Here is a 26831-nt window from a genome sequence, read left to right as displayed (position 1 = left end):
AGCTGCGCTCGGGGCAGCCATTACGCGTAACATTAACAGAAAACTACATTTTTTACAGCATTGACATTTTGACGATCTGAACGATTATACATTGTTAGTTTGTCATGAGGTATGTAAAGTAATCTTAAGTTTATTTGAACTTATTCAACGCGTGTTAGCAAAGTATCTTAATATTTCTATTGATACATATGAAAAATACTTGGACATCTGCGGTGAGACATTACGCGGTGCTACTACTACTTACTCATATGCTAATGTCTTTTAGTTATGAAAAAATAGCATGTGTGCAGATATGTAGTCGTTGAGTAAGGACTTTACATAATAACTCCGTTGTAATACATGTATTGTTGGTTAGTTTCACTGGCACGATCGTCACTGCCTGGTAACACGATATGGAGCGCAGACGGCGTTGTTATTAGGCACGTGGTAGCTTACGGTTAAAAAATCAAATATTGCTCGAATGTTTATAATTTTAGGCGGTCATGACCATACCTGCCAACTCTCACGCATTGGGCGTGAGACTCACGCAATCACCCCAAAGAAAAAATGAAAATGCGTGAGATTTTTGCCCCAATTTCCACAATTTTATATACCGGTATACTATCATTGATACATCAATTGTCCCAAAACCAAATCTCACGCATTGCCCCACTCTTGGGTTGGCAGGTCTGGTCATGACACACGCTGTAAGCTTGTTGGGCTGTCTAATATGAGGCCTATTTGGATTCGGCTACTGAGAAATATTGGGGTTTATAAGTATGCGCATGGTTGGGCCAGAGTTACAAAATTGGAGTTAGCCAGAATTAGCGAAAGAATGCTTAAAGGTCCTCTCTTTGTATCTATGCTCAACAAGATAGGCTACGCAGAAAGGTATGTTAATATTAGGGACCGCTCTAAACATCGCCTATGTGAACGCTTTCTGAACTCTACAATGATAGGATCCTGCCACTGATCTAAAACGACACAAAATGAATCACATGAGCTGGATGTAGACAGTATGAAGAACGGAGTATTAGAATATTATGGTCAATATTATACATGTATATATAATATTATTTTATTCTGTCAATTTTAACCTGGTAAAGCTATATTTGGCGATTAGCACTTTGTGCTGCATTTTGTTGAATAAGATCCAAGTCTTCTCTCCTGAGCAAATGTAAATTAGCTGTAAAAGATGCTGAAAGTGGAGCTTGGAATTCACAGTAACATTGCTCCCACATATTCTTAAACCTCTGTGAGCAGCTCTCATTAGCCACTGAAGACTGTGGTAACCTCCTGTGATAGCGCGTTACTCTAGCTCTGCTATCCCAAAGCCCAGTGTTGTATCGAATTGCTTACTCAATGAAATAAGACGAAGTTCCAAATTATAAAGTCTATTTGTTAAAGTGTCACATGCAGATGAATCGAGTAGAAAACTGACTGACCGACTGATACATATAAAAGAGTATCATTTGCTTTTATATACTAAGCTCTATGCATGACATGAACCAAACACAAGATTAAAAAAGTAACAATAACATTACAAAACTAATTTTTGTTTCAGACCCGCAGCAGAGGTAACAAGCAAGCAAATAAAAATTTCCTTTGTATAAACAGATTTCACTATTACAGCTGACATGTTATGATGTCAGATGTCACTTTGGCGTCAAAATATATGCATATACGTAGTGCACGTCAATGTCCGGTTTTGAATCTTCAGAGCTTATTGTTTTACCGTCTAATTTCATACATATCTATATATAAATAGCAATAGATAATAATATATAATCTAATGTTGTTTATTATATATATTACTTATATATAATAATATTACATAAATGTAAATAGAGCTCACTAGAATTAATGTAAGTTGAAATGACTGTTATTTAGCTTTGACAGGAGAACGGAAGGATACTGGTATGTTGAGGTTATGCTGAGGTCATGTCATGCTTTGGTAGGGGTGGCTTGGCTGTCGGTTGTCGTCGAGATATACTTTTCTCAAACTCCTTCCTTGTCAAATCTTAATGGAAACATAAATTTATATGCTCCACTAACAACAACATAACAAGGCTAGGAGCATGCTACTAACAACTAAAAATAAAGCTAACTAATCCAGCATGATAACCTTGTAATGTTAGTTTGCCACAACTGAAAGCTTTGTTATAAGTCTACTAGTTTTCATAGATTCAATGTAGACTAGTCCGATGTGGATAGCAGTAAAGCTTCATGAGCATGAAAGCGAGATATCATTCGGGGTGCTCTGGCAAAAAGAAGAGGTGTTGTAATTTTTTAAATATATCTAAAAAACTAATACAGCGCATCCTCTGGATACGATGTTGATCCATTCCAAGATTAGCATCGTATGGTGAAAAATCGTATGAAGGGGTATAGAAACCATTGTCATTATACAATGCATAATAAAAATGGTAAAACTCGTCCAAAATTTTATAAAAATGCTGTACATATTGAAAATTAGTAACAAAATAGCACATACATACTTTGTACAGTATTTTTTTTATGTACCAGTCCACATCAGTAAATTAAACACTTGAAATTTTTCTGCTGCTGTAGGCTTTTCTGTCTCTTCTACTTCCTCACTACTAAATGGTTGCTCTACTTAATGCTGATCTTGTGCATGACCTCCGACTCCTTCGTCAGTCCTAAGCTCCTCCTTGTGCTTGCTTTAGTGGATGTCTTGTTTTTAATAATAATAATCGCAATTGTTATTTGATTGCAACCATATTCCTTGGCAGTATTAACCATATGAGCGCCTTCTTCCTATTTATTTATGACCTCCAACTTTGCTGTCATAAAGACCACTTTTCCTTCGTCTTGTGACATTTGTATCGGTCTCAGATTTCATAGCTAACAAATTAAATATAGATACTTGTACATATAGTAATATAAGTATGCTGAATAAAAGTTTATAATGAAATGGAGTATAACACTAAAAATAAATATTTGCTCTTGCTTACCCTTTTTTCACGAAATTTCCCATGTGGAATGCCGACCTGAGAGAAGTCGGTCATCGTGTCTCTTCTAAATGTTGTGAAAAGGTTTTCAGCGTACGTAATAAGCGCATCAACTGCCAAATTTCAACTCAGGCGAAAACTTTCTTGAATTCGTATGGTGAAATAAAATTCGTATGGTGAGGTGAAAATCTCACCATGTTCAACTTTGTATGGTGAAAAATCGTATACCAGGGTAATCGTATCCTGAGGGTGCACTGTAATGTGCTTGTGAAAAATCGATATATCGATTCTTTACAAGCACGTCATCGATAACAACTGGTTATTGATAGTTGCTGACATCTGCCTTACTAAATTGGTAGTTATGTAGGATTTCATATTGTTGTTATTGATAATTAAAAGCTATTATTTTGGAATCACTATTACTAGCAAGGGTTGTCTCCACTTATTGTTATTTTCGTTTACGTTCATGTCATGCTCGTTAACACTTCCAAGCTTATTCTTGTACAGTAGACATTCCTATAACGTAAATAGGAATTTCTCCTTTTACAGAAATTCCATTCAACCAATTATGTAAAGATTTTTTTTGTATTACTTGAGAAATTCTATATAGAGCATCAAGTTGGTGCAAGTTCCCAAATTTTATTTGAATAACAAAGTCCCATAGTCACCCTTGAAAGTATCCTTCGTTTTTTCGTGACGTCATTTTACTGTTGTCGGCCATTTTTATAGACAGTTTTTTTCGTTAAAAACACGAAGCTTTTGCAATGTACTTTTGAAAACGATGCTTTTGTTTACAATTTTTTTATTATAGTATCAAAACAACACCAAAAAGTACTATTAAGTAAAAGAAAAACAATCATTTTCTACAAATATGGCGGGTTTTTTCTCTTGCTGCGCTTGGGAGAGAATGGGGTATGTCTATTGTACATACTAGTACCCTGGCACCCTAGTGTGCTGTGCTTATCGTCAGGTATGCAGATAAGCATACCTGACGTTAAGCACAGTGAACACGGAGCTGCAAAATTATTCGCAAATACCTGGTGCAGGTTTTAAGGTAAGGCCACACGTAACGTTTTTTTCCATGATTCTCACCGAAATCACGAAATTTCACAGAAATTCACAGAATTGTCAGTGCTGTGCATGCACACCGAAATCGTCGACGAAGCGCTTTTAATTGGCTAAACAAATAATTAGCGAGCACGATTCTAGCAGCTTTTGCAATTTAAATAGTCTGAGGCACATTATAGTAATTATTACTATTAGGCAATTTATATAGTTCGATGTTTTTTCATATTTGAGAGACCAAAGGGGTGAGTTTGGGATGATCTTGGATTTTATGGTTCATATAACGTAAAATCCCTAGAACTTAAACATCTTTAGAACAGGTTATTTATGTTTTAGTAAATGGTATATGCACATATATCGTTTACTGTATATACAAGCAGGACCCCTGCGAGATCGTATTACCAACTTTCCATCAACTATGAAAGCATTAGAATAGCGTAATTTCTTTTGAACTGAATATCATTTGAAGGTCTGAGCTGGTAGAATACAATGAAAAAACAGAAATCAAATAGAGTAAATAGTTTTTATTTCACTCTCAAAAAATTGATGTTTTGAAAGTAATGGAAAAACTGATAGGTCACTTTCTTTATCACTGGAAAATTCCATGGCCTCTTCTTCAACCTCTATACACAAATACGTCACAGCAATGCATTTACGGAGTGTATTTTGTTTCATAATTTTCAAAAATTTTCTTGTAATGAACCAAGGGTATTTGCTATCATAGCAGTATAAAGTACATACATCTATGTAAATGAAAGAAGCTGTTTTGTTCCTCAATTGATGTGAGTGCCTACACTCTTTAAAAAAACTTGGTTGCATAGTCACACAGAAGTATAGTCGTCATTGCGTGCGGTCTTTCAATTGCTTGAAATCATATTCAATTTTTTTTAAATTTTTTAAAATAATTGCAGAGATCGACTTAGTTTGCAGTAGCAACAGCAGTAGACTCTGACCTAGTGCGAATGTTGAGACCAGAAGCACCTATCTGGATCACCATCTGAATTCATTTCTGACCTTTTGTTACCAAGAATTTCAAACAGGGTATTTCTAGAAACATACCCTGTCAGCAGTCATTTTTTATTTTTGATTCTATGCTTGAAATGCCCATAGTATTTTGGTGATATCTCATGAAAGACATACAGTGCGCTCACGGGTTATGACGTCACCATTTTACGGTTGGTTTTTTTCACCTGGTGATGTGTAACACGATGTTTTTGTTACCTCATTACAGCATTTTTTTCACCATACGACATCAACATAAATGTCTCTCGAAATTCAAATTTGGCAGTTGGTGTGCTGAATACGTTGGAATAACGAAGAGGCAAATATGCTATTTGCTAAAATCCCTCCCACAACGCCATCAAAGAGATGAGATGTTCACTCGCTCTCAGTTCAGCATTATTCGTGCTTTGTAAATGCTTGATATTGCGTGAATTAAACGAAAGTTTGTGAAGAAGTAAGCAAAAGTGAAAGTTTATTGTGCATTTTAGCGTTTGATATGACACTCACCATAAACTTTTAATTATACGTATATGACTATATACAGTGCACCCTCGTCATTCGATTTTAATCCGTTCCGGGGCTGGCATTGGATATCGAAAATGTCGTATAGAGGGATATAGAAACCCATAGTAATTATATAATGCAAACACCCCCTAGTAAAAATTATCAAAATTTTATATAAGTACTGTACATCTTAAAAATGAGTAACAAAATAGTATGTTAACCCTCAGTAACTATAGTTACCTCAGTAACTATAGTTACTAAAGAAACTACGCCAAAAAGAAACTATACAGCTGAGATTTCTCAGACATAGGATCAGATGGGAAAACAACTCCTCCAGATGTTTATTGGGCTCAGTAGGCTTCAAAGTTCTAACTAGAGGTTACACTTGTACACTGACAAATGTTTCAACTCCCTCTAACTAGGCCACATGAAACATTCCTCTCAATTTTTCTTTCGATTTAAAAAGTATTTTTTGACCAGGCTTATGCTGGGCCCTCTCCCATCAATTGTGCCACTAAAACTGTTGGCTCTAACAACGCTGATTTGCAAGAACATGTAACCACTTCTTACTCATTTTGCTGTTGCAGCCCTCCAGTGGAAATAGCGGTGTCCTTGAATGGGCAGCCAGTGAGCATGGAAGCTAACTTCACTATACCACTCATATGTGCAGTAGGCAGCAGACACCGCATAGACTTTCTTGTGGCAAATCGGTCAAAGGAGCGGATCATATTTTCCTCATATGAGCATAGCTATCGAGCACGACACAGGAGAGTGGAAATAGCTATGAAGGATGAACATGGAGTGGGACAGGACAGACTCTGTGTACTTCCACCTTCAGGTTTTGCTAATTTTTCATTCATTACCATTTACCATTCTTTCAAATGAATTGATTTTCAGCTTGGGACCTGCTATCACCACGCTACCATACAAAATCATGATTTTTATGTGCTGAAATAAGCTGAATGCCTCATATCTGATGATAGATATGTCAATTTTCAATTAAGATCCTGTTCCACTTGCTACATTCGTATATAAAAAACTGTTTTCACGCTGCTTCAAGGTGGTGCTTAATGTGGTTAAGCTTCCTACTCTGCCAAGTATGGTAGCAGGTCAACTACCAAAGAATGCAGACCACCCAAGACTTTCACAACGCTACTCCCTGGAAAACTGTGTGCCACATTTTATTACCATAACCTAACACATCAAATTTTGTTGCTCGTTGTGTGCAGGACTTTCTAACTTTGCAAAAAGGGCAAATTAAATTGCTGAATGTAGAGGCGTAAGTGATGATCATAGGCAGAATATTAGCAACTTATTTCCTGAACATCATGTTTAGAAGATCAGACGCTTGCAAAGCAATATGATGATAAATTTAAATTCTACCATTTATAGATCTAAGTGCTCTATAAATGATAGAATCTATTATAGATCTATCATTTACAGATCTGTATTAAAGCTATAAATAGAAATATGTATATTTATTTCTCAGTTTTGTTGTGTCATTCTAGCTATAGCTATTAAAATTTTGGAATAAAGAATCTGTATCACAGAATATTTGATCTTGGACCCTTCGGTTCACCAGTCCTGCGTCGTACTAATTCAGCCACACAAGCATGATAGATATCTTGGTGATATATGTCGCTATATGGGAGCAAATATGCAATGGCTTGCCGTTGATTCGCAGGGTGATCGCAACATCACGAGAAGCTGGTAGCTCTTATTAGTAAGCTTACTCAAATTATCAAATGGCAATGTGCCAGGCTAATACCAGTGGCAGGCAACTCTCATTACCTCTCCTTGTTTATAAACTGATTTTAATACCCAGGCAACGGCGGGTAGCACAGCTAGTATATATAAATCTCAAAGTTTGTGTGGGTGTGATTCGGTTCGTCCAGTTATAGCTATTAAAATCTTAGAGAAGAATCCGTAGCGCAGAAGATTTGATCTCGGAACCTCCCGTTTTCTAGACGATATGCTAAACCGTTGAGCTACGATTAAGTGATTATTGTCGCTGCGTGGGTGAAAATACGCATACCGCGCTGCATTACGTCAGTTCATGCTTGCTCTCACGGTTCTTAGTAGTAAATTACTCAAATTACTAGCTTGCCCAAATGTGCCAGACTAATAGCAAGTGCAAGGCAACTATATTACCTGTCACTGTTTATAAGCTGATTTTTAATACCCATGCAACGCCAAGCATTCCGCTTGTCCTAGATAGACGTAACGAGTGATTTAAGATGTCATTAGCAAAGCATTACCAGTTGACCTGGTAATCTTGTATCTATATATATATAAATCTCAAAGTTTGTCTGTTGTACATCTGGTCAGCTATAGCTCATAAAGTTTTAGCAACTGAAACTCACTTTTGTCTTGGACTCACGACATTCAAATCACAAGTCTATTAACGAGCGCGCATAATTACAAGGCTAAGCCTTCTTATTATCAAATGGCTAAACCGTTCTTATCACCTCCATTGCTCTTATCGTATACTGTACATAGATTCTTTTCGCGATTGCACACGCTAAATGCGCACTTTTTATTATAAATTAATACAGTGTGCTTTCGAGTCATGATGCCCCTGCTATAAGATTTTTTCACCTCACTGTATGGAACACGATGTTTTTTTCGACAATTTTTTCCTCTTGAGTCTGCGACAAAAACAAATTTTTTTCAATTTTTTCGCCATACAATATCAGCAAAAAGTTCTCTTGAAATTAAAACTTGGCAGTCAGTGTACTGATTACGACGAAGTAACTAAAGTGTCGATATGCTATACGCCGAAATCCTTCCCATAACGCCTGAAAGAGATATTCGATGGTCGCTATCTCAATTTAGCATCATTTGTTATAAGTTATAGTAAAAACTAATTCAAAAACAGATAAGTTACAATCTTTTAGCTTATGACAAAGTTGAAGTTTAGTAAAATACATACTAAAACATAGTTTTAAGTATGTGTTTAATAAGCTAAATTTATTTAAGCTAGATTCAACGTTTACGTTATACGTCTCTATCAAAGGTAAGTACTCTCCATGGTAAGTACTGCACGTAGTACATTGTAATGTTACATTTTCTTGCAGATCATAACCACTAAATACACTAGTTACTGTAGGCAACTATAATTACTAAGGTTAACATATTGTTTTGTTACTAATCTATTATATGTACAGTATGTATAAAAATTTTGATGATTTTTACCGCGAGGTTTTTGCATTAGATAATTAATTACTATGGGTTCTATATCACTCTATTTGATATTTTCGTTGTACGATGCCAACACTGAAACGAATTAACATCATAAAATTGTATGCCAAATAATTTTTCAATGCAATCGTAGCGAAACAGACTTTATTTAGTCATTACTTGCTAATTATTTCACATTTACATTTAGACACCTTTACAGTCGTTTTATTTTTTCTCCTAATTTATTTCAACAGAACACTTTTTTCATGATATGAAATTTTTTAGAGTTACAAAAACTGTAAAAGTTTAAAAACTTTTACAGTTATTTTATTTTTTCTCTTAATCTATTTGAACTGCATAAAACACTTTTCTCATGATATGAAGTTTAAAAATTAAAATGGTAACTGTTGTTATATATTAAATAAAAATAAATTTTCTATGCAAAAACTGTTTTTATTACCCGGGCACCGTCGAGCATTCAGCCAGTATTTCTATACAAATAACTTTATTATAGTAAAACCATTAGACTCACTTCAAGGTTTTACTTTACATGTAAAAGGTTTTGTGCGGTAAGGATGTAATAGCAGAGGTTTCACCGTATGACAATAGTCTTATTTGTATTACACGTATACTTACCATAGATTTGGGGCTGTTTTAGATTTTCTTTTTGGTATTGCTATCTGCTGATGATTCAAATACTTTCTCATCTCATATACCCTACAGGATGAAAATATTCGATGGATATAAAAATTCACGATTTCGCGAACAGTCAATTCCGCGAATTATTAAATTCCGCGAAAAAATAGTTCTATTTTTAATCACAAAGGAGAACAACTACTGCCTCAAATTTAAAAACTAGTCGCTAGGCATAAATACTAAATGTAGCCGAGTTTCAAAACATTTTTAAAATAGTCGCCGGGGCTTTGAGTTAACCCCATTGCTAATACATCAAATTTCTTTACCAAATTATTCAAGGTGTCTCAAGATATGCAGAATGGCGTCATCGCAGAATGGCGTCATCGCAGAATAGCCATTAGGCAAATGTACTAAACGTAGCTGAGTTCCAAAACTTTTTTAAAATCATCGCCGGGGCTTCGAGTTAAGCCCATTGCCAATGCATCAAACTTCTTTACAAAATTATTCAAGGGTTTCACAAGTTACTAGGCATGGTATCGTCATTGCAAAAAGCTCTCCTACAGTCATTTTACATTGAAATCAACTCCATCAACCTCTAATACCGACGTTGAGGACGATAATGATTCTGACCTGGACCTTATGGTATGTATTTGATTTGAAGTGCAGTTACGTTTTTCCATAATTAACTGCGTTAGTTAGTTGTTTTGTTTAAAAACTGATCGCGTTCATTAAATACTTCAGCTATTGTTTTTGTACTTCCTTTACACATGTTAATATTTTTCTTTTGTGTTTACTGCAGATTGAGAATGAAACAGCACCTACCGGTATTCTGATTACGAAAACTAAAGACAAGTAGTAATATTCACCGTGGCAGGAATATTGGCAGAGAAGCAACTAATCAACCTAGACCCTTCTTCAACAACAACTTATTGCTATCGCTGTGGCAAACTTGATTATATTATATAGGGTATTTTATTTCATGTATAGATATATTATAATTTATTACAAACTTGAGTGTACAAATGAAATATTTCAAATGCAAATAAAATTTTACAAACGATGAGTGGAGTAAATAAAAACGGTTTCGCCCATATGGTGGTTGTCTGACAATAAAATTAAACTGATACTCTTGGTAAGCAAATACTAGCGTATAATAGTGCAATCTGACTAGTTATTTTGGTAATAGCAGCTCTATACTGCTGTCACTGTCTTGGTAGATGTTAAAGACGATTCTCTCGCTACTACATGGCTGGTAAGGGAATTATCATCAGAACTCTCCCCGTGGCATACTATTGGAAAGTTCTGCCGGTTGACAAAAAATTTGTGCTCGCAAAGGCGCTTTTGTTCCTTTTTTAAAACAGATATCTTCTCCTCGTTAGCAGCTGTGGTCACTTCTATCTCAATTTCAAGACCTCCCTGAATGATTGGTGATCTTTTAGAAATGACATCTACCACCCTTGCAGCCGTTGTGCCTTCGTTTATGATGAAAAATCTCTCACACTAAAACAAATAACGAAGCGGTAGGGATGGAAAAATAAATATTGCGTTTTACCGAAGAACCAAAATAAAATTCAACTAATTTAGTAAATGGTTTTGAAAAAACTCATTACTTACCACAAGTTCTTGGTTCATCAAAGGCCTCCAAATCGATGAATATTCGTGGAAACCTCTGAACGCAGCAAAAAATTTATAGCTTAGCATGATCGGCTAGTAGTTGTAAGCTAAATAGAAACCGAAACACGCGGTTTGCGCATGCGTAGGGTTAACTCTATTGTTAGCCGCAATAGAGTTAACTCTTCATAGAGAATAACAATGTTCAGCCGTGAATAAATTAATCCGCGAATAGCATGAAAAAGGCAATTTTCGCGAAATTTAACTCCACGAATAAATTCATCCTATAGAGTATATACTAGTCGAAGGCTCAGAGTTGCACAGGTAATAGAATAAAATTACCCAATGAATATAAGTAACTTATCTGGAAAGCTAGATCTTTACTAAAATCTACTAAAACAATACCTTCGTTTTGGTCCAGCTTAACAAACGTTACCCTAACAGTCGATAGTGCTAGTTATTAACCCCAAGCAAGCACTTCAAGTATCTTACCCAATGTAATGACTATTTGTCCAATCAATCCATTCTGTATTCTGTGTAGCTTAATGGTCTTGTTCGCCGCCTCTAGATCTGGAGGTCCCGAGATGAAATTCAGTGCCTTGTGGAGTTTTCATTGCTATAACTGGACACAGGGTTTAACAAAAATACAAATACTGATATTTATATATATAAATCTCAGTATTAATTATAGTAATGTATATATATATACATATGTATATATATATACATATGTATATATATATATATATATAGGCGAGTAACTTACGTGGTATGCTAGCTGTAAAGGTACGCTTACTTTTACTAAAACAATTACCGTGTTTGAAGACAGCTTAATAATTGTTTAGTCACACGTAATGATCAACAGTGCTAGTTAATAACCCCAAACACTTCAAGCGTGAGTATTTTAACTGATGTAAGGAATATTTTGACTGATATTATTCACTATGCTCAGTTGGACACTTAGTCTATTGGCTAGGCTAGCCGCCTTCACATCTGTAGGTTTTGTGATCAATTCCAGTGCAATACAGATTTTTCATTGCAAGATTTTAATTGCTGTAACTGGACACAGGGTTGGGAAACAAAAAGACCAACAAAAAGACAAACACTGAGATTTATATAGATATAACATATGGATTTTACTATAATAGATTCGCATTACGATTAGTTTTTTGCTTGTGCAGAGGTTAGTTAGGTGCTAGATAGAGACTAAATTTGTTTAGGTACTTTGATAAGTGATATACATCAGTGATAAAAAACACTATGACAATGCCTAAATGTTTGAATGCACTCAATGATGCCTATTTTTACTAGCTACTCATAACTTATGAGTTAAAAGATCATCAGATTCTTTAAAAACCCAAATTAAGTTGTTTAATTATTTAACTCAACTAAGCATCAAAGTGAAGTTGCATGTCATGCTTAATGCATGATCAAAACTCACAACTGATGCACTGTTACAACTGATGCACTGATACAACTGATGCACTGATACAACTGATGTACTGATACAACTGATGTACTGTTACAACTGATGTACTGTTACAACTGATGCACTGTTACAACTGATGCACTGTTACAACTGATGTACTGTTACAACTGATGCACTGATACAACTGATGTACTGTTACAATGCCTTCTTCATTCAGATGAGCGTTTCAAGTTTTTCTATCTATTCTCTACTTTTGTAATGAAACGAGCTTTTTATCTAGCAATCATTATTCTGCTTATGAAAAGTTGACATTAAAAAGTAGTTTATCTTAAGTATTAACAGGTTGGAACGTTAAGATGTTTGAAAAACACTCACCAATCTTAGATCACCTGTTTACAGCAGTGGATAGATCGATCATTTAATCAGCACATCACAGCCGTTCTATGTGATGTGCTGTTTTTTTAACCATTTGCAAGATGTAATTATCATGTGCCTTTTATTTCATACTATGCATTTACCTTTCTAATGCTTTATAGCTTATCCATGGAGCATATCAGGCAACTGCTTTGCAGCGATATAATGAAGATCATGTGTGTCTTACTTCGTAGGAAAGATGCCAAGTAAACACTGTTGTATGTTGTCAGGTTCCTGCTGGGTTACCGCTGATTTGGAAGCCAGAGATACTTTAGGATGCTGCATATCAATCATGTTCATGCTAAAACGGGCTGACGGTTGTCCATTGAAGATTGCTCGCGACATTCTCTACGACTGCATTGGAGAGGACAGGCAAACTCGTGCCATGTTTGAACACTTGGCTCCAGATTTGGACCAGGTTGTTCCTGATGATGCTGATGATGAAAAATTTGATGATTTGGAAATTGTGCCATTTCCAGGTTATAGGTAATCTTGCTAAACTTTACCTTTTATTTTGTGTATGATGTTGCATTGTTGTCTGTGCATTGTTTTTCTCTTTTCATATATCTATGACAGTGAGTTCAGTAGACGTGTGTGATCAGCTTTGTAGAATATAGTTTTTCATTAATATCAGCGCTCATTTGGTAAATGTATAGTTTTTGGTAAGACTGGCCATCTCCAGACAAATTAGTCCATAATCACATTTTTCCTTGACAGACAATACTTTTAACCTATCAAAAATTGATTATGTGTTCAATAATTGATAGACTCCAATATTGCGGAATATGTTGTCATGGTTTCTGCACTAATCATTATGGATTGATAACAATAAAAATACGATGATCAAAAACATGAAAGTTTTGCAAAATATTTTTCACAATTCAAAACTATGTTTAGTGAATCAGAAAAGTTACAGTAGAAAAAGCTCTATTAGGCTTCAGCGGCTTGTCCAGGTTTGGCAAAACCCTTTTTTTCTTAATATCTAGAATAATTGAATTATTCATCTGTCTTCCACCATTAGAATAACTGTTAGAAGTTCATGATTTAATGGATGCTTTCCCTCTCAGTAACCTTTTTACCCATCCTAAATGGTAGTGAAATGCTACGGTGCTTAAAACAAGACTAAAGGAGAAAGGGGGGCTAGCTAGTAGCGCCCCACCTACAAGCTTATGGTCTTTTCTAACATTTTACTAAAAGAGTTTGAAATCTGATTATCTAATTTGATCCAACCTTTTTGTTGTCTATGCTGTTGTAGTATGCTGGGTGCTCTTTTATGTTAGATATACCTACTTTCTTGATTCAAACTTCCTAAGATGCAGTAGATGATACACTGACAAATTGGAGCTGGTTTGAAAACGGAGAAACTCATACAAATAAAAAAGTAGAGGTGTTTTAAATGAGATGACCATTTAAATTTAAGGAAATAAAAATTTAAGAAAATTATTTAGTATTGCTATAATTACACACGATTTATAATGCTACTGCCATGTCCGTACAATGCCACTTGAAAAAAATATTGAATTTTTTTGTGTCAAGAGATTTTTAGATTTGGAAGCTATATAAAAATTACTTTTGATGATACAGACAGATGTTATACTTGCTATATATAAAAGTTTAAACTGAACTGAGTTATTGGTGACAAATTGCAATATAACAGATTGCTAATTCGTGTCATTGAAAAAATTGGAATACAAACTCCCTAGTTATGCTCCATCAAGTTTTTTATATTGTCTTAGTTCAGAATGTGCCTTGGAGCATACGCTTCCTCTAGAAGAGTACAACATGGAGGAGGAAATTATTACACTAGTTTATTCTCTGAACACTCCCGGTGGACTGGACAACCTCAGGTACAAGCATAGTCTTGGGCATTTCTGGCTTACAACGAGTGATCCAAGTTATGATATTTTCTGGCTCAGCTGGCAGTGTTCAAAAGTTTGAAACTCCTTTGTCAGCCAAAAACATATTAAGAATTGATTTCTAACAACGTTAAACGGTGCACATATGAAATTAGAGTGATTAGAGAAAAGGGAGCCAACTTTTGAAGAATGGTGCAGTTAATATTACAAATTTAGGTTGTCACAAGGAAATAGCAATAATGTTCGCCAAGAAATGTTGATGCAGGAAGCCTGTATACTCATTTAAATTGACTCAAACTTCCATTGCAGAACTTCTTAAAATGCACAAAATATTTTTGGACATATGCAATTTGAAACATTTAAAAAACTTACTTATAAAACTTCAATTTGAAAATTCAAATTAAATGCTATTTCATATATACTGAAAAATTCAACAGGGTATATAATAAATATAATAGACGTGACCACTTTCTTTAAGCACTGCGTATACCATGAAAGTTCTCTAACAAATAAAGAAAAAAACAAATTAGAAATAACAAAGGAATTTATTGTAACAAAATTACAAATTACAAAAATAATTAAGAGAGGAAGACTAAAGAGATGAATCTCATAAAGCATGAAATTATTTATTTTTGCTGTAAAATGAGCATTCTTCTTCAAAATACTACAGTAGCACACGCTGACTGTACTTAAAGGTGATCTGGTGCTAATACATAATCACCAGTTTCATGACAAACAGGCTGCTTGTTAACACGGGCGAACAAGACACCGCCGACTTTATACTCTTTCCAAACCAACATGTCACAGCATTACGATTGATCTGGTCACTCGTTTGTATACTTGAATTGTCCTACAGGAATCTCTGCAGACATTCCTTTGAAATAAAAAAGCACAAAATTGCTACAAACGTTAGTTGGAGATTGTATGCTTTATAAAATACTGAGTTTGTTTACTAAATAGTTGTTTATAATAAATACAAAATAAAAAGCAACCATATTTCATCTTTAATTCCATACCAAACAAGCCTAATAAACTGCAGGTTTGAGGATCTTCCATAAATGCTTACTTACTGGCAAAACATGGAACAGTAAACAGAAATTGAGATAAATTTATTATTTCTAATTTATCTCAATTTCTGTTTATTACAAAAGCATATTGAAAATATTTTATTAATTTAATTGATTGGGCATTGATTTGTTTAAAAGTATTGTTTAACTTGTGTGATACTGCTTTTAGGGACACGCTCAAGATCCGATACTCAAGTTTTCAGAACTATGCAGATTTTTTCAATAACCTTCTTTACTTAGAAGAGATCCAACATTGGAGAGACATTCGACACTACACCATCACCAGCTGTTCAGTTATTAAAGATCGCAAACCCGATAGCCATGGAAACACAAGATTCCGTCTTAGAGCAAGTCGTTTCTTGAACTTATTTTAGCTAGTCTAATGTGAGATTTTAGGCTGCTTACTCAATCAGTGTTATGGACATGTGCTATGGCCTAAACGGATAGAAACGTACAGTAAATTTCCCATTTTGCAATTGTTACCATGAGCTTAACCAACTCCTTGTCAGAATTTTTTCATATGTTAATGACAAGGAAGATGTAACAGTGTGTCTGACCTTTGCAGGTGCCTGGGTTGGGAGAGAAGAGACCATCGGTGTTGCGAGGAGACAGGCTGTATGTGATTCCTTTCCCTACAAACGGGTACAAGTATGAAGGACTGGTTGATGACACTTCTCAGAATGATGCTTACCTAGTGTTCAGCCCCAGGTACAAATAACAGTATTTTCCATAGTCCTCAAAAGTTGTTGATGAAATGACCTTCCATTAGGTGTCAAAGAGACTTTGAGCAAGCAGGTAGTGATACCCTCACAACACCGATACAAAAATGTTGTGTTCAAAATGAATTTCTGATAGTATAAGAGTGCATCTCGTGGAAAAATATATTATAGTAAAGCCACCACCGCGCCACCTGTTCTGATTCCTCCTAAGGGTTATGTTAGCGCATTTCATTCTTCTGTCATCTCAATTAATGGTGTGTCAATGTGAGAAAAAATCTGCTCAAATGGCCATACCTTAAAGCTGATGCTTTGAAAACATCAATATAATAGCTCTGCTTCCAGAACCCAAGTTTAGTGCCTTTTTCAATACTTGCTCTGGTGACATTAGCAGAGTTGCCTTGCTATTTTATATTGACATTTGTACTTCTATAATTAAGTCCTACAAAAGATTCCTTGACAAAAGAAAATAGTAACCTTCACAGATTTCAACTTCTCTATATAACCTGAAGTTACCTGAGCTCGAGGTAGTTTGCATCTATCATTGTATATCAATCAGTGGTGTTTATCTATTGCTCATTGAACACTTTGAAGCCTGATCTTGTATATACAAGTGGCTCCTCTCATCCTAGACAGTATTAACAACTTCCCATCAACTGTAAAAGCCCTTGAAATAGCACCATTTTTTTTAACTGAGTACATATCATATTGAAACTCCAAGCTGGCAGAACTCAATAAAAAAACAGAAATCAATTGGAGTAAATGGTTTTGCCTTCACTCTTAGAAACTTTCTATCAGCTGTGAAAGTATATGGAAGGACACAAATCTTTTTGAATTATCTTTTTTTCATATCATCATTTTGGTGCTTAAAGTTTGTAGAAAACAACGGAAAAAATTAATCAAACTGATTGAGTAGTTCTTATTTCCCACTCTTTCAAAGAAGGGATGTTTTAGAGATAACAGAAGAAATAATGCTTGCAGTACACCGAGTCTGATAGGGTGTGTATATTCGTTAAAAATAGAAAAACACATAGTTTTATTGTAAAACTGTTGCTAGGAGAAGCTTCCTAGCAACAGTTTATTTTTGATCATTCAATCAGTGAGTCATTAAAAACTAATGCTCTGTCAGCAGCCATTTATTTGTTAGTCGGTTAGAAGTACCCTCTCTAGTTCAGCAATATCTCAAGAATTAAAAGTCTAATCGACTTCAAACTTCGGAATTAGACTGGAAATGTAATACACACAAAGCGACCAAAATTTTGTAATCTTATGTAAACCGAAAGTGCAGGTAAGCAAAGTGAAACTACGCAGCCAAATTTACTCGGGCGTAGAGTCAGGTGGGAAAACATCTCCCTGAATTATTTCTAGCCTAGGTGTCAAAGTGTTATGAAAAAAGGAAGCTACTTTTTTTGGTAAATTTTAGGTTGGATCTTGTTACCAAATTGACATACTTGAAATATTATTAGATTATTTGAGTTATTAGTAGGCCTATTAGTGTAAGTGGTGTTGTATAGGTTATACATCTTCATTGCAAAATATGTAAACAGGGTGCCTATTTTAAAATAATAAATTGATAATGTCATCAGTTATACTTTATAAGGCTAACACAATTGTTCATAGTCGAGTTTTCAAAACAGATGATTTTAGTGCAAAAGTACGGTAGACGCTCATATAACATAAACCTCCTATAACATCAATTACAGAATTTCCGTTAACATAAAGAAATTATGTAAAGGTTTTGCTTCATATTCCATATATAGTAAAGGGTCAAGTCAGTGCAAGTTCTTTAATTCTATTTGCATAACGAGAATCTCATAATTAGCCTTAAAATAGCCTCTCTTGTCGCACTGGAGAGAGAGAAAAAGCGATATATAGAAGTATCTCTATTATATATACACCCTGGTAGTCTAGTGTGCCATGACAGATCGTCAGGCGTGCCGGTAATGCGCAGATAAGTATGTGCACAAATATTCAAAAATGTTTAAAGGCGGTTGATTGGTACAGGTGTTAGAGTGTCGGTCTACCAAACTCGATGTCACGAGTTGGAGTCTCGTTGAAAGTCTCATTCTAACCTTTAACCCTGACTTCAGACAGACAAACACCACTCTTATTATAGTAAAGATTCATTTTTGCTTCCCTTTACCTAATTTAGACATTAAGAATATTTTAATTTTTTCTTCACATTATAAACCTTCCTGTATAAAAAAAGGGAAAAAAAGATTTAAATTGACATTGAAAGTGTGTGCTCTCTTTAACAATGTAAACTTACCATAATCTTGAACCCTAATCCAAGTGAAAGCGATGAGAAAAAAAAAGTAGATACAAACTAATAATACCACAATTACTGTACAGACATTAAATAAAAAGTTAAGTTGTTTTTCTTTTTTGAAGGGCCAAAGGATTGAGTTCGGGGAAATCATGGAGCGGATTAAGCTATTTACATGTATTTTGCGCTTCGTATAACGTAAATCCCTAAAAAGTAAACGTTCTCGGAATGGTTTATTTACATTGTAGGAGCATCTACTGTACTAACATTAATGCACCCGATACATGCTGAGAATTAACTATCACTATTGAGTGTCCAATGCAGGTTTGAAGAAGATGTTGATGTGGATCAGCTCCACAATTTGCGCTTCAGGATAGAGTTCACCATTGACCGTATGTCTCTTCGACTCATGCATAGAGCTGTAGAGATCATGGCAAATTCAGAGTACTTTGAAGATGTCTTGTTCCCAACCACACTTCGTTTGAAGCCTTTTAAGGACCCTGAAACATTACAATTGGAGTAAGTATTGGTTGAGTTCATTTCATGCCCTTTCTTGTCATTGAGTCAAAACACCATGTTCTGGGTAGCGCTTGGAATTGTAGACCTTCAAACACTAGTAATCAGTCAGGGTACACTACAGCATGCTAGATTCTTTATAGGTATCTGTAGAGTTCTCCATGATGCGATAATCAGTTTCTGCCATGCATCCTAAAGACGTGCTTATACTTACAATATGCAGAGTTTGTTTGTTCTAAAAACGTCTTCTCATGACGAATTGTTTGATTTACAGCACTGCTCATGGCAAACAGTTGGTGTGCTACTAACAGTAAATAGGACTGGTACCTGTTTGATTTCACATTGTTAACACATTAATGTATGTATAAATTTTTATTGGCACTCGTAATCATCAGCGAAATGATGTTTTTCGTTACACGGCAAATCAAAAGTTGGAAGACAAAAATCAGGAATTATTGAGTGAGTTGAACGGAAGTGTTATAAAAGTTGACAATCTAATAGTGTTGTTGAGGAGTCGGGATAGTTAATTGTAGGCTGCATTAGCTGAAAGTTCATAAACTAAAACTCACGATGGTGGATGTAGTATGTGGGATAGAAAACGATGTCTTGTCGTGTGTGGAAAAATAAATATGAATAATCGGGGCATAGTTTACGAAGAATTTTAAAACCTGTAACACAAATGCAGAAACAATTGAGTTTATGATAAGGCAATACATATATGTTAAATACTTTGTGATATGATTGGTAAATGTCTGGTAAGCTGGAATACATGGTCGGTAGTACGGAAGTCTCAGTATAGATTTCTGTAAAAGGAATATATTTTTTAATGTTAACAAAACTATTTTAGCTATAAACTCCTGCAGTAAATAAATAATGTTTGTGGGAAACATTTAATTAGCTAAATACATTAGTTGTCATATCTATTTTCATTACTAACAAATGTTGCTGTGTAGGCTTCAGACGAGGAGTTGCTTATTACTTGTTTATATTCAAAGGAGGTTTCTAAGCAATTATTGGACAGTCTCAGTAGAATAGTGAGTAAATTGTTAGTATTCCAGTCCACTTTCTGTAAGTAACACTAGTAACTAAGCACCACAGTTATATGAAAATATGTGAAAGCAAGCAATATAAAGCTTGATTTCATTTATCATCACACTTCCGATATCCTCTGCTATCTCTTCAGGAGAGAAAGCTTGTTTTTTGGCGCATCACCAAAAATTGGTATATCTTCAAAAAGGCTACTATGAATGTAAAACTTATAGTAGTTCGATTTGTAAGGTTTCCTGTCATTTCTATGCATAATTGTAAGCATTACTCGGAGCTGATTGTCTGATCTAGTTTCTGTGAGCCAAAGGTGGAAAACAACGAGGAGCAGCTCAAAGCAATCAAGCACATTGTATGTGGAACCTCGAGACCAGCACCGTACCTTATTTATGGACCTCCCGGTACAGGCAAGACCTTCACACTTGTTGAGACTATCAAGCAGGTCAGCAAAGGAATCATGAAATACCATTAGTTACAAATACCATTATAGTTACAGATACCATTAGTTACAGATATCATTAGTTACAGATATCATTAGTTACAGATGTCATTAGTTACAGATATCATTAGTGACAGATGTCATTAGTTACAGATGTCATTAGTTACAGATATCATTAGTTGCAGATATCATTAGTTACAGATGTCATTAGTTACAGATGTCATTAGTTACAGATGTCATTAGTTACAGATATCATTAGTTACAGATGTCATTAGTTACAGATGTCATTAGTTACAGATATCATTAGTTACAGATATCATTAGTTACAAATATCATTGATTACAAAATACCATTGGTTACCAATATCATTGGCTGCAAATATCATTGATTACAAATATCATTGGCTGCAAATATCATTGAATACAAATTACCAATTACCATTGATTACAAATATTATTGGTGACAAATATCATTGATTACAAATATCATTGGTTACAAAAATCATTGGTCAAAAATATCATTGATTACAAATATTATTGGTTACAAATATTATTGGGTACAAATATTATTGGTTACAAATATTATTGGGTACAAATACTATTTAGTACAAGCACCATTTGGTACAAACATCATTGGCTAGAAACACCTGGTTAAAAACACATAATTGACAGAAACAAGTGAGCTTATGATAAGGCAATACATATATGTCTGGTAAGCTGGAGTACATGATCGGTAGTACGGAAGTCTCAGTATAGATTTCTGTAAAAAGAATATACTTTTTAATATTAACAAAACTATTTTAGCTATAGACACCTGCAGTAAATAAATAATGTTTGTGGGGAAACATTTAATTAGAGACAGGGCAAAGCTGTCATCAAGTCGCAGTGAATACTGCCAAAACTCAAAAATAAATCTTCCGATTTTTTTTTCAATACTCAAGTCTCTTACAGTGTGCGGTTTCTTTTTGTTATAACATTTATCTATAATTGATGAAATTTGAAAAGATTAGGAATAAAGGCTAGAGCGCACAGGAGGCAAAATGGAAGGTATTGGCAGATTTCTAAAATTAGTGAGCATAATGTTGAATAAAAATATATGGAGAATACTTGTGCCCTCAATATTCTTGCATCAATATTTTTTGTTGAAAAACTTACAATAAAAATATGAATATATGCTTTATATATAGTTTTATAAGTTTTTTAAAACATTAGTAAAGAATTACTCGATTTCTATTTTAAGTTTGCTATATTTTTCGGCTTCAAATTTGGTTTCAATTCTTAAGCAGGGACAATTGTTGAGCTATTCACAAATATCAAGCAAAGCTGCATACGTACATGTAATTTATTCTCATGAAATTTGCACAAAATATACAGTACATCTAGTGTGCTTCGCTCTTAACTCCACATATCAGTGAGGCATTTACAGCTTTGCCAAGGAGTACATTTGCATCCTCCTGAGGCATCTATTGTTATGCAGCAAAAGTTATGAAATATTATGTATTTGTGATGTATTTGTAGAAATTCAGGTATATCTGAGGTGAAACCACAAGGAGTCAATCAAAATCTGTTGAATCTATTATTGAAAATGTGTGTTTGTTAACAGGTATAGTTGTTGCCATTTTCTTATACAAACTTATTTTAGTGGAGTGATGCGGTGTGGTACAAAAATATATTTGTTTAAGGTGTGCAAGAACTTTCCTAAGTCCAAGATCCTTGTATGTGCTCCCCAAAATGATGCTGCTGATCTCATAGCTGAAAGGCTTTTGGACCACGTTAATCCTGGCAGCATCATCCGTTTTAATGCTGTGTCAAGGTCAAGTGAGAGTATGTGTGAAGCGGTGAGTTAATGAATTTGGTATGATACCATATCATCAGATATTAACAGGTTTTCTGTGTAACCAAACTGTCTGCATCTTTGTGTCCGTCTTAACACTTTTTCTCAACTAGCCTCTTTGCTTTTCACGCTTTTTAGTATTCTTAATCAAGTTTTGCAATAATACTTTAATATTGGTATTATTATTACTATGCTTCATTACACCATTAAATAAAGCACATCAAATGTTTAGCATCAAGTACTACATATATAAATAATGCACCAACATATTACCATTACAAAAAAATTATCTTTATTCAATAAAAACAAGTTTGATTTTGTTGTGCGCAATGCTGGATTCTGTATTAAATTGTAATTTCACGAGTGCAATCAAACCTCAACAATGTGAGGCTAATTCGTCTCAGGATCGTTCGACGGCCGACAATTTGTGACAACTCCTAAATAAATACTACAGTTATTTACACATGGCATTAAAGCAAGTACATTTTATAAAATTATATAACAAATATAAAAAGCTACTTTTTATGTCAAAAACAAAGTTAATAGAGTAGTAATCAACTAAAAGAGATTTCTGTTATTACTGTGCCATCTGGTGAGCAGTTGTCCCAGGGCTGATACTCCCCCCTAAAAGGCCCATTAGGTTCGGCCCAAAATCACGTTTTAGGGGGGTTTTCAGACCATGGGGCACTGTCAGTGAATTTGCTACTTTAGGGGGTGTTTCCACAAGCAAGCCAGTACAAGGGCCCATGCTCATTAAAGTTTTATTCAGCCAAAGTATTACCAAGAAATTGCACCGAAATTCCCGTCTTCATTTTAAAGCAGATTGCTGCTGCTTGCTTGCTAACAGGAAAGGAAGGGAAAAGAGACAGTCGACACTGCATCATCTTAGCAACCCTTTAGCAATATATTCAGAATGAGAGAGAGAAATCTTTATTTTATATATAGAATTAAGAAAACAACAACGCCTTCAGAATGAATGATATTTATTTCATTGATATTCATTATGTTTTTCTTTGTAAATGAAAATGAAGACCTGATGGTTGTTTGGAATCAGTTTTATTAACCCTTTTGCAGGCATAGCGACATTTTGTCGTTTTGCGATACTGATGTTAGTGGGCAGAGCAACTATTATGTCGCCACACGAACGGTTTATATAAAATGATTTATGGTTAGCTAATTGCCTTTCTTGTTTAATTTTTTGCTAATAGTAAGCTACAATATGTTTGTCTCTGTTAGCAACAAAAAAATAAGCCGCCTGCAGAAGAAATAACGATCGTTTTTGCAGTAGCCTACTAAACAAACAAAAAATCCGAAATTAAAACGTATTTAAATAAAATTGAAAATTTTGTTTGTAGCTTTATTTTTTTTATTAATGCAATGAATCATATTGGATGTTTAGCGGGGCGTGGAACCTGGGCGCCCTCTAAGGAACTCCAGTGTTTAGGTGTATTTAAAATTGATCAACCAGGCGATTGGGGGTACAATATCCAAATTCAAATTGACCAACCAGGTGATTGGGGGTACAATATCCAAATTCAAATTGACCAACCAGGTGATTGGGGGTACAATATCCAAGTCTGGGCCTATCCAGGTGGGTGTTTTTTTCAGAGTATCAGCCCTGGGGCAGTTGTAAGCTTGGTAATGAGTATGCTTTGAGGTGAAAGTAGTTTTAGAGATACGCCGAGTAACTTACGTAGACACAACAAAGTTTAAACTAAAGTACTTGATATATTTTCATGTTTTTACCAGCCTCTTCCCTTTCACTTGTGAAACTAGAATACTTCAAGACACTTTGAAGGTCGTTTGTCGGAGTGCAGTTAAATTTTTGGAGGAATTTTATGTCTATGTTGTAAAATTGGTATGTTAAAGGTTGACTTGCAATAAAATTCACATTACAGTTGTTTGGTATCAAAAGATTCACCATGTCTTACTCTGTTGTGTAGTAGGTGCCAAATATGTGGAAATGAGATTACAAGCTCTTAAAAGCTCAAAAACGAAAAGCCGCCGTAGACTGAAATCTGTTTATTTCCCTAACGTAGTCATGACAGTTTGGTTATTGTCTTGTCACGTGATGTTCTTACAAAAATTGAAAGGCCAATAAAAAGCTCAATATAAAACGTATCGTAGCACTAGTTTATGACAAACACTTCGGGTTTTACCGAAGACCCCGTATCAAATTAAGATGCGCGCTACTTTACAGTTTTGTTTCGGCTTGATCTAATCGTCAAGTCATAATCTGATCATGTGACCCAATACTTCGCAAATAATTTTTGCAGCACTTTTCGATTATCACAGGTGACCAACAGGCTCGTCATGATTATCAGACAATGATATGTAGGCCTACTCCATCGAGCTAAGATTAAAAAGTTTAACGAATTTTTACGGTAAGTTATAAGATATCAGTGCTAAAAGTGACAGCATTACAATAACGATAAAATAGACGCGTAAAAACAATAGACATGGTTTTATTGAATGCGTGAAGTATATTTGTGAAAATATTTCGACGAATAAGGTTGCATGAAGGTGTAAACAGAAACCATCCTGTAACAACTACGTCCCATTTGAGCCGTTTTGGAAAGGGATTCCAAACTACGGCGGTCTCGTGTCGCTGCGATTAACTGTTTGTTTTTGAGCTTTTAAGAGCTTGTACGTACATTCCCATATATTTTGCACCTACAACACAACAGAGTAAAACATGGTGAATCTTTTCATATCAAATAACTGTGATGTAAATTTTGTTGCAAGTCAACCTTTAAGGAAATCATACGAAGAGGTTTGATTGTATTTAGAAAATCAAATCATTCAAAATTTAAAGGACTGCTTTTCTATTATATGATTTTACTGCATTGGCTAGTGAGAGGTGCCCGCATCAGCGCTGGGAATTGCAGTCTAAGTAATAGCATACAGTAGATCATAGTAAATAGTGAGAATGATAAATAGAAAACGTTTTTAATCTCATTGCTTATTATTATATTGTTTCTAATTTATTATGAAAGCATATATATTCATCGGAAACTGGTTTTACTCAATATAGTCTAAAAAAATGAATGTAGGCTTCAAGCCATTCACTGAGATTCACATCATGGTATGTCACATTTTGGCTAATCTTTAAGCAAATGTATTTGGATCTTAAGATCCAACTTTTCTAGTAAATGCAACATTATTTACCTTAGACACACGTTAAACATTTATAGGTATTGCTAGTACACCGCATGAAATCGAATTATGCTGTTGGTTTCTTTACATGAGTAGCTGTACAAATGAACCTTTAATATAAATTTTAATTTTATTCAAAACAACCTCAATCACTTTGCAAATTTAGTTTTTTGTTCTTGTAAATTTTCTGAGTCAATTTACTCTCTAATAACTACAATGCAGTTAGGTTATAAAAACTTGCTGTAAACAAATATTGTTATCCGTATAAGCGAGTGACTATTTTAAACTGCTGGTAGGTACGGCAGGTAGCAAATTACAATGTGGAGAGAAACCGTGTCTTCTATCCTGCGAAGGATGATCTTAAAAGGAAGCAGATCATTGTGTCCACTCTCGTCACTAGCGGTCGGTGAGTTTAAAACGTGTTCAAAGAATAAGTTTATGTGAACATAAATAAAGTGTGACAACTGCAATGTCTAAACATCTGAACAACTATGAACAAAAAAATTCATTTTAATCTTGAAGATTTAAGTCTTCATAGAAGCAAAGGTTATCACACTTTTTGTATTAGAGTTTTCTTTGGTAGAAATCTGTCTAAAATGGCTAAGAGTGAGTGAAAAACAACAACTTCAGTCGTCGATACAATTTTTGGTGCTGCATTATGGAGCCTAATCTTTTTAGAATGTGTGTTGTTAAGGAATTTGAGTCTTATTTCTGCTGATGTTCATTGTTCCAATTCTTGTTATATCATCATTGTAATATTTCCACAATTAAACATGAAAACAAATAAGATGAAATTTTCCATCTTTTCTGGACTAAGAATATTCATATATAACCAGGCCCGTATTCCCTGGGGCGGCTGGCCGGCTTACTAGTCGCCTAACTTCCTAACATTAGCCACCCCAACTTGCAACCAGGGAATACAGGCCTGTATATAACCAATTTTTTCCATGTGTATGCATCTTTAATATGAGTCAGATGTTATTTTAATTGTTGATCCTAGATGAACAAGTGCATAATTAGCAGCGATTGAACATTCAATCATGCAAAAGTAGGCAAATCTACAAATTTTGTTGTGGTATAAAAAAATATAAAACATGCTTGCTTAAAAAATCCTCACATTGAAAATCCTCCTGAAGTAAAACAATC

General features: G+C 34.7%; 2 protein-coding genes across 2 annotated transcripts in view; both read left to right on the top strand.

The window, feature by feature from the left end:
• LOC137390742 (putative helicase mov-10-B.1) lies at window positions 1-16433 on the top strand. The gene is made up of 7 exons (XM_068077065.1): window positions 1-109; window positions 1870-1896; window positions 6110-6360; window positions 13023-13278; window positions 14529-14639; window positions 15885-16062; window positions 16281-16433. The coding sequence occupies exons 1-7, from the start codon at window positions 105-107 to the stop codon at window positions 16431-16433; spliced, it is 981 nt and encodes a 326-aa protein (XP_067933166.1). The 5' UTR covers window positions 1-104.
• The window catches only part of LOC137390034 (putative helicase mov-10-B.2), a 23448-nt gene continuing 12915 nt past the window's right edge, over window positions 16299-26831 (top strand). The window contains exons 1-5 of the mRNA XM_068076263.1: window positions 16299-16423; window positions 19022-19216; window positions 20552-20699; window positions 22378-22533; window positions 25982-26091. Of these exons, the coding sequence (XP_067932364.1) occupies window positions 19092-19216; window positions 20552-20699; window positions 22378-22533; window positions 25982-26091 (539 nt within the window). The 5' untranslated portion in view covers window positions 16299-16423; window positions 19022-19091. The remainder of the gene's footprint in view (window positions 16424-19021; window positions 19217-20551; window positions 20700-22377; window positions 22534-25981; window positions 26092-26831) is intronic.

This window comes from Watersipora subatra, chromosome 3, assembly GCF_963576615.1.
Source record: "Watersipora subatra chromosome 3, tzWatSuba1.1, whole genome shotgun sequence".
NCBI lineage: Eukaryota > Metazoa > Bryozoa > Gymnolaemata > Cheilostomatida > Watersiporidae > Watersipora > Watersipora subatra.
This window is presented reverse-complemented; position numbering and strand designations above follow the sequence as displayed.

Coding starts and splice junctions, on each gene's coding strand:
- LOC137390742 (XM_068077065.1), top strand. Junction 6,361..13,022: donor CTGTGTACTTCCACCTTCAG/GTTTTGCTAATT, acceptor GTATGTTGTCAG/GTTCCTGCTGGGTTACCGCT. Junction 14,640..15,884: donor GGTGGACTGGACAACCTCAG/GTACAAGCATAG, acceptor TACTGCTTTTAG/GGACACGCTCAAGATCCGAT.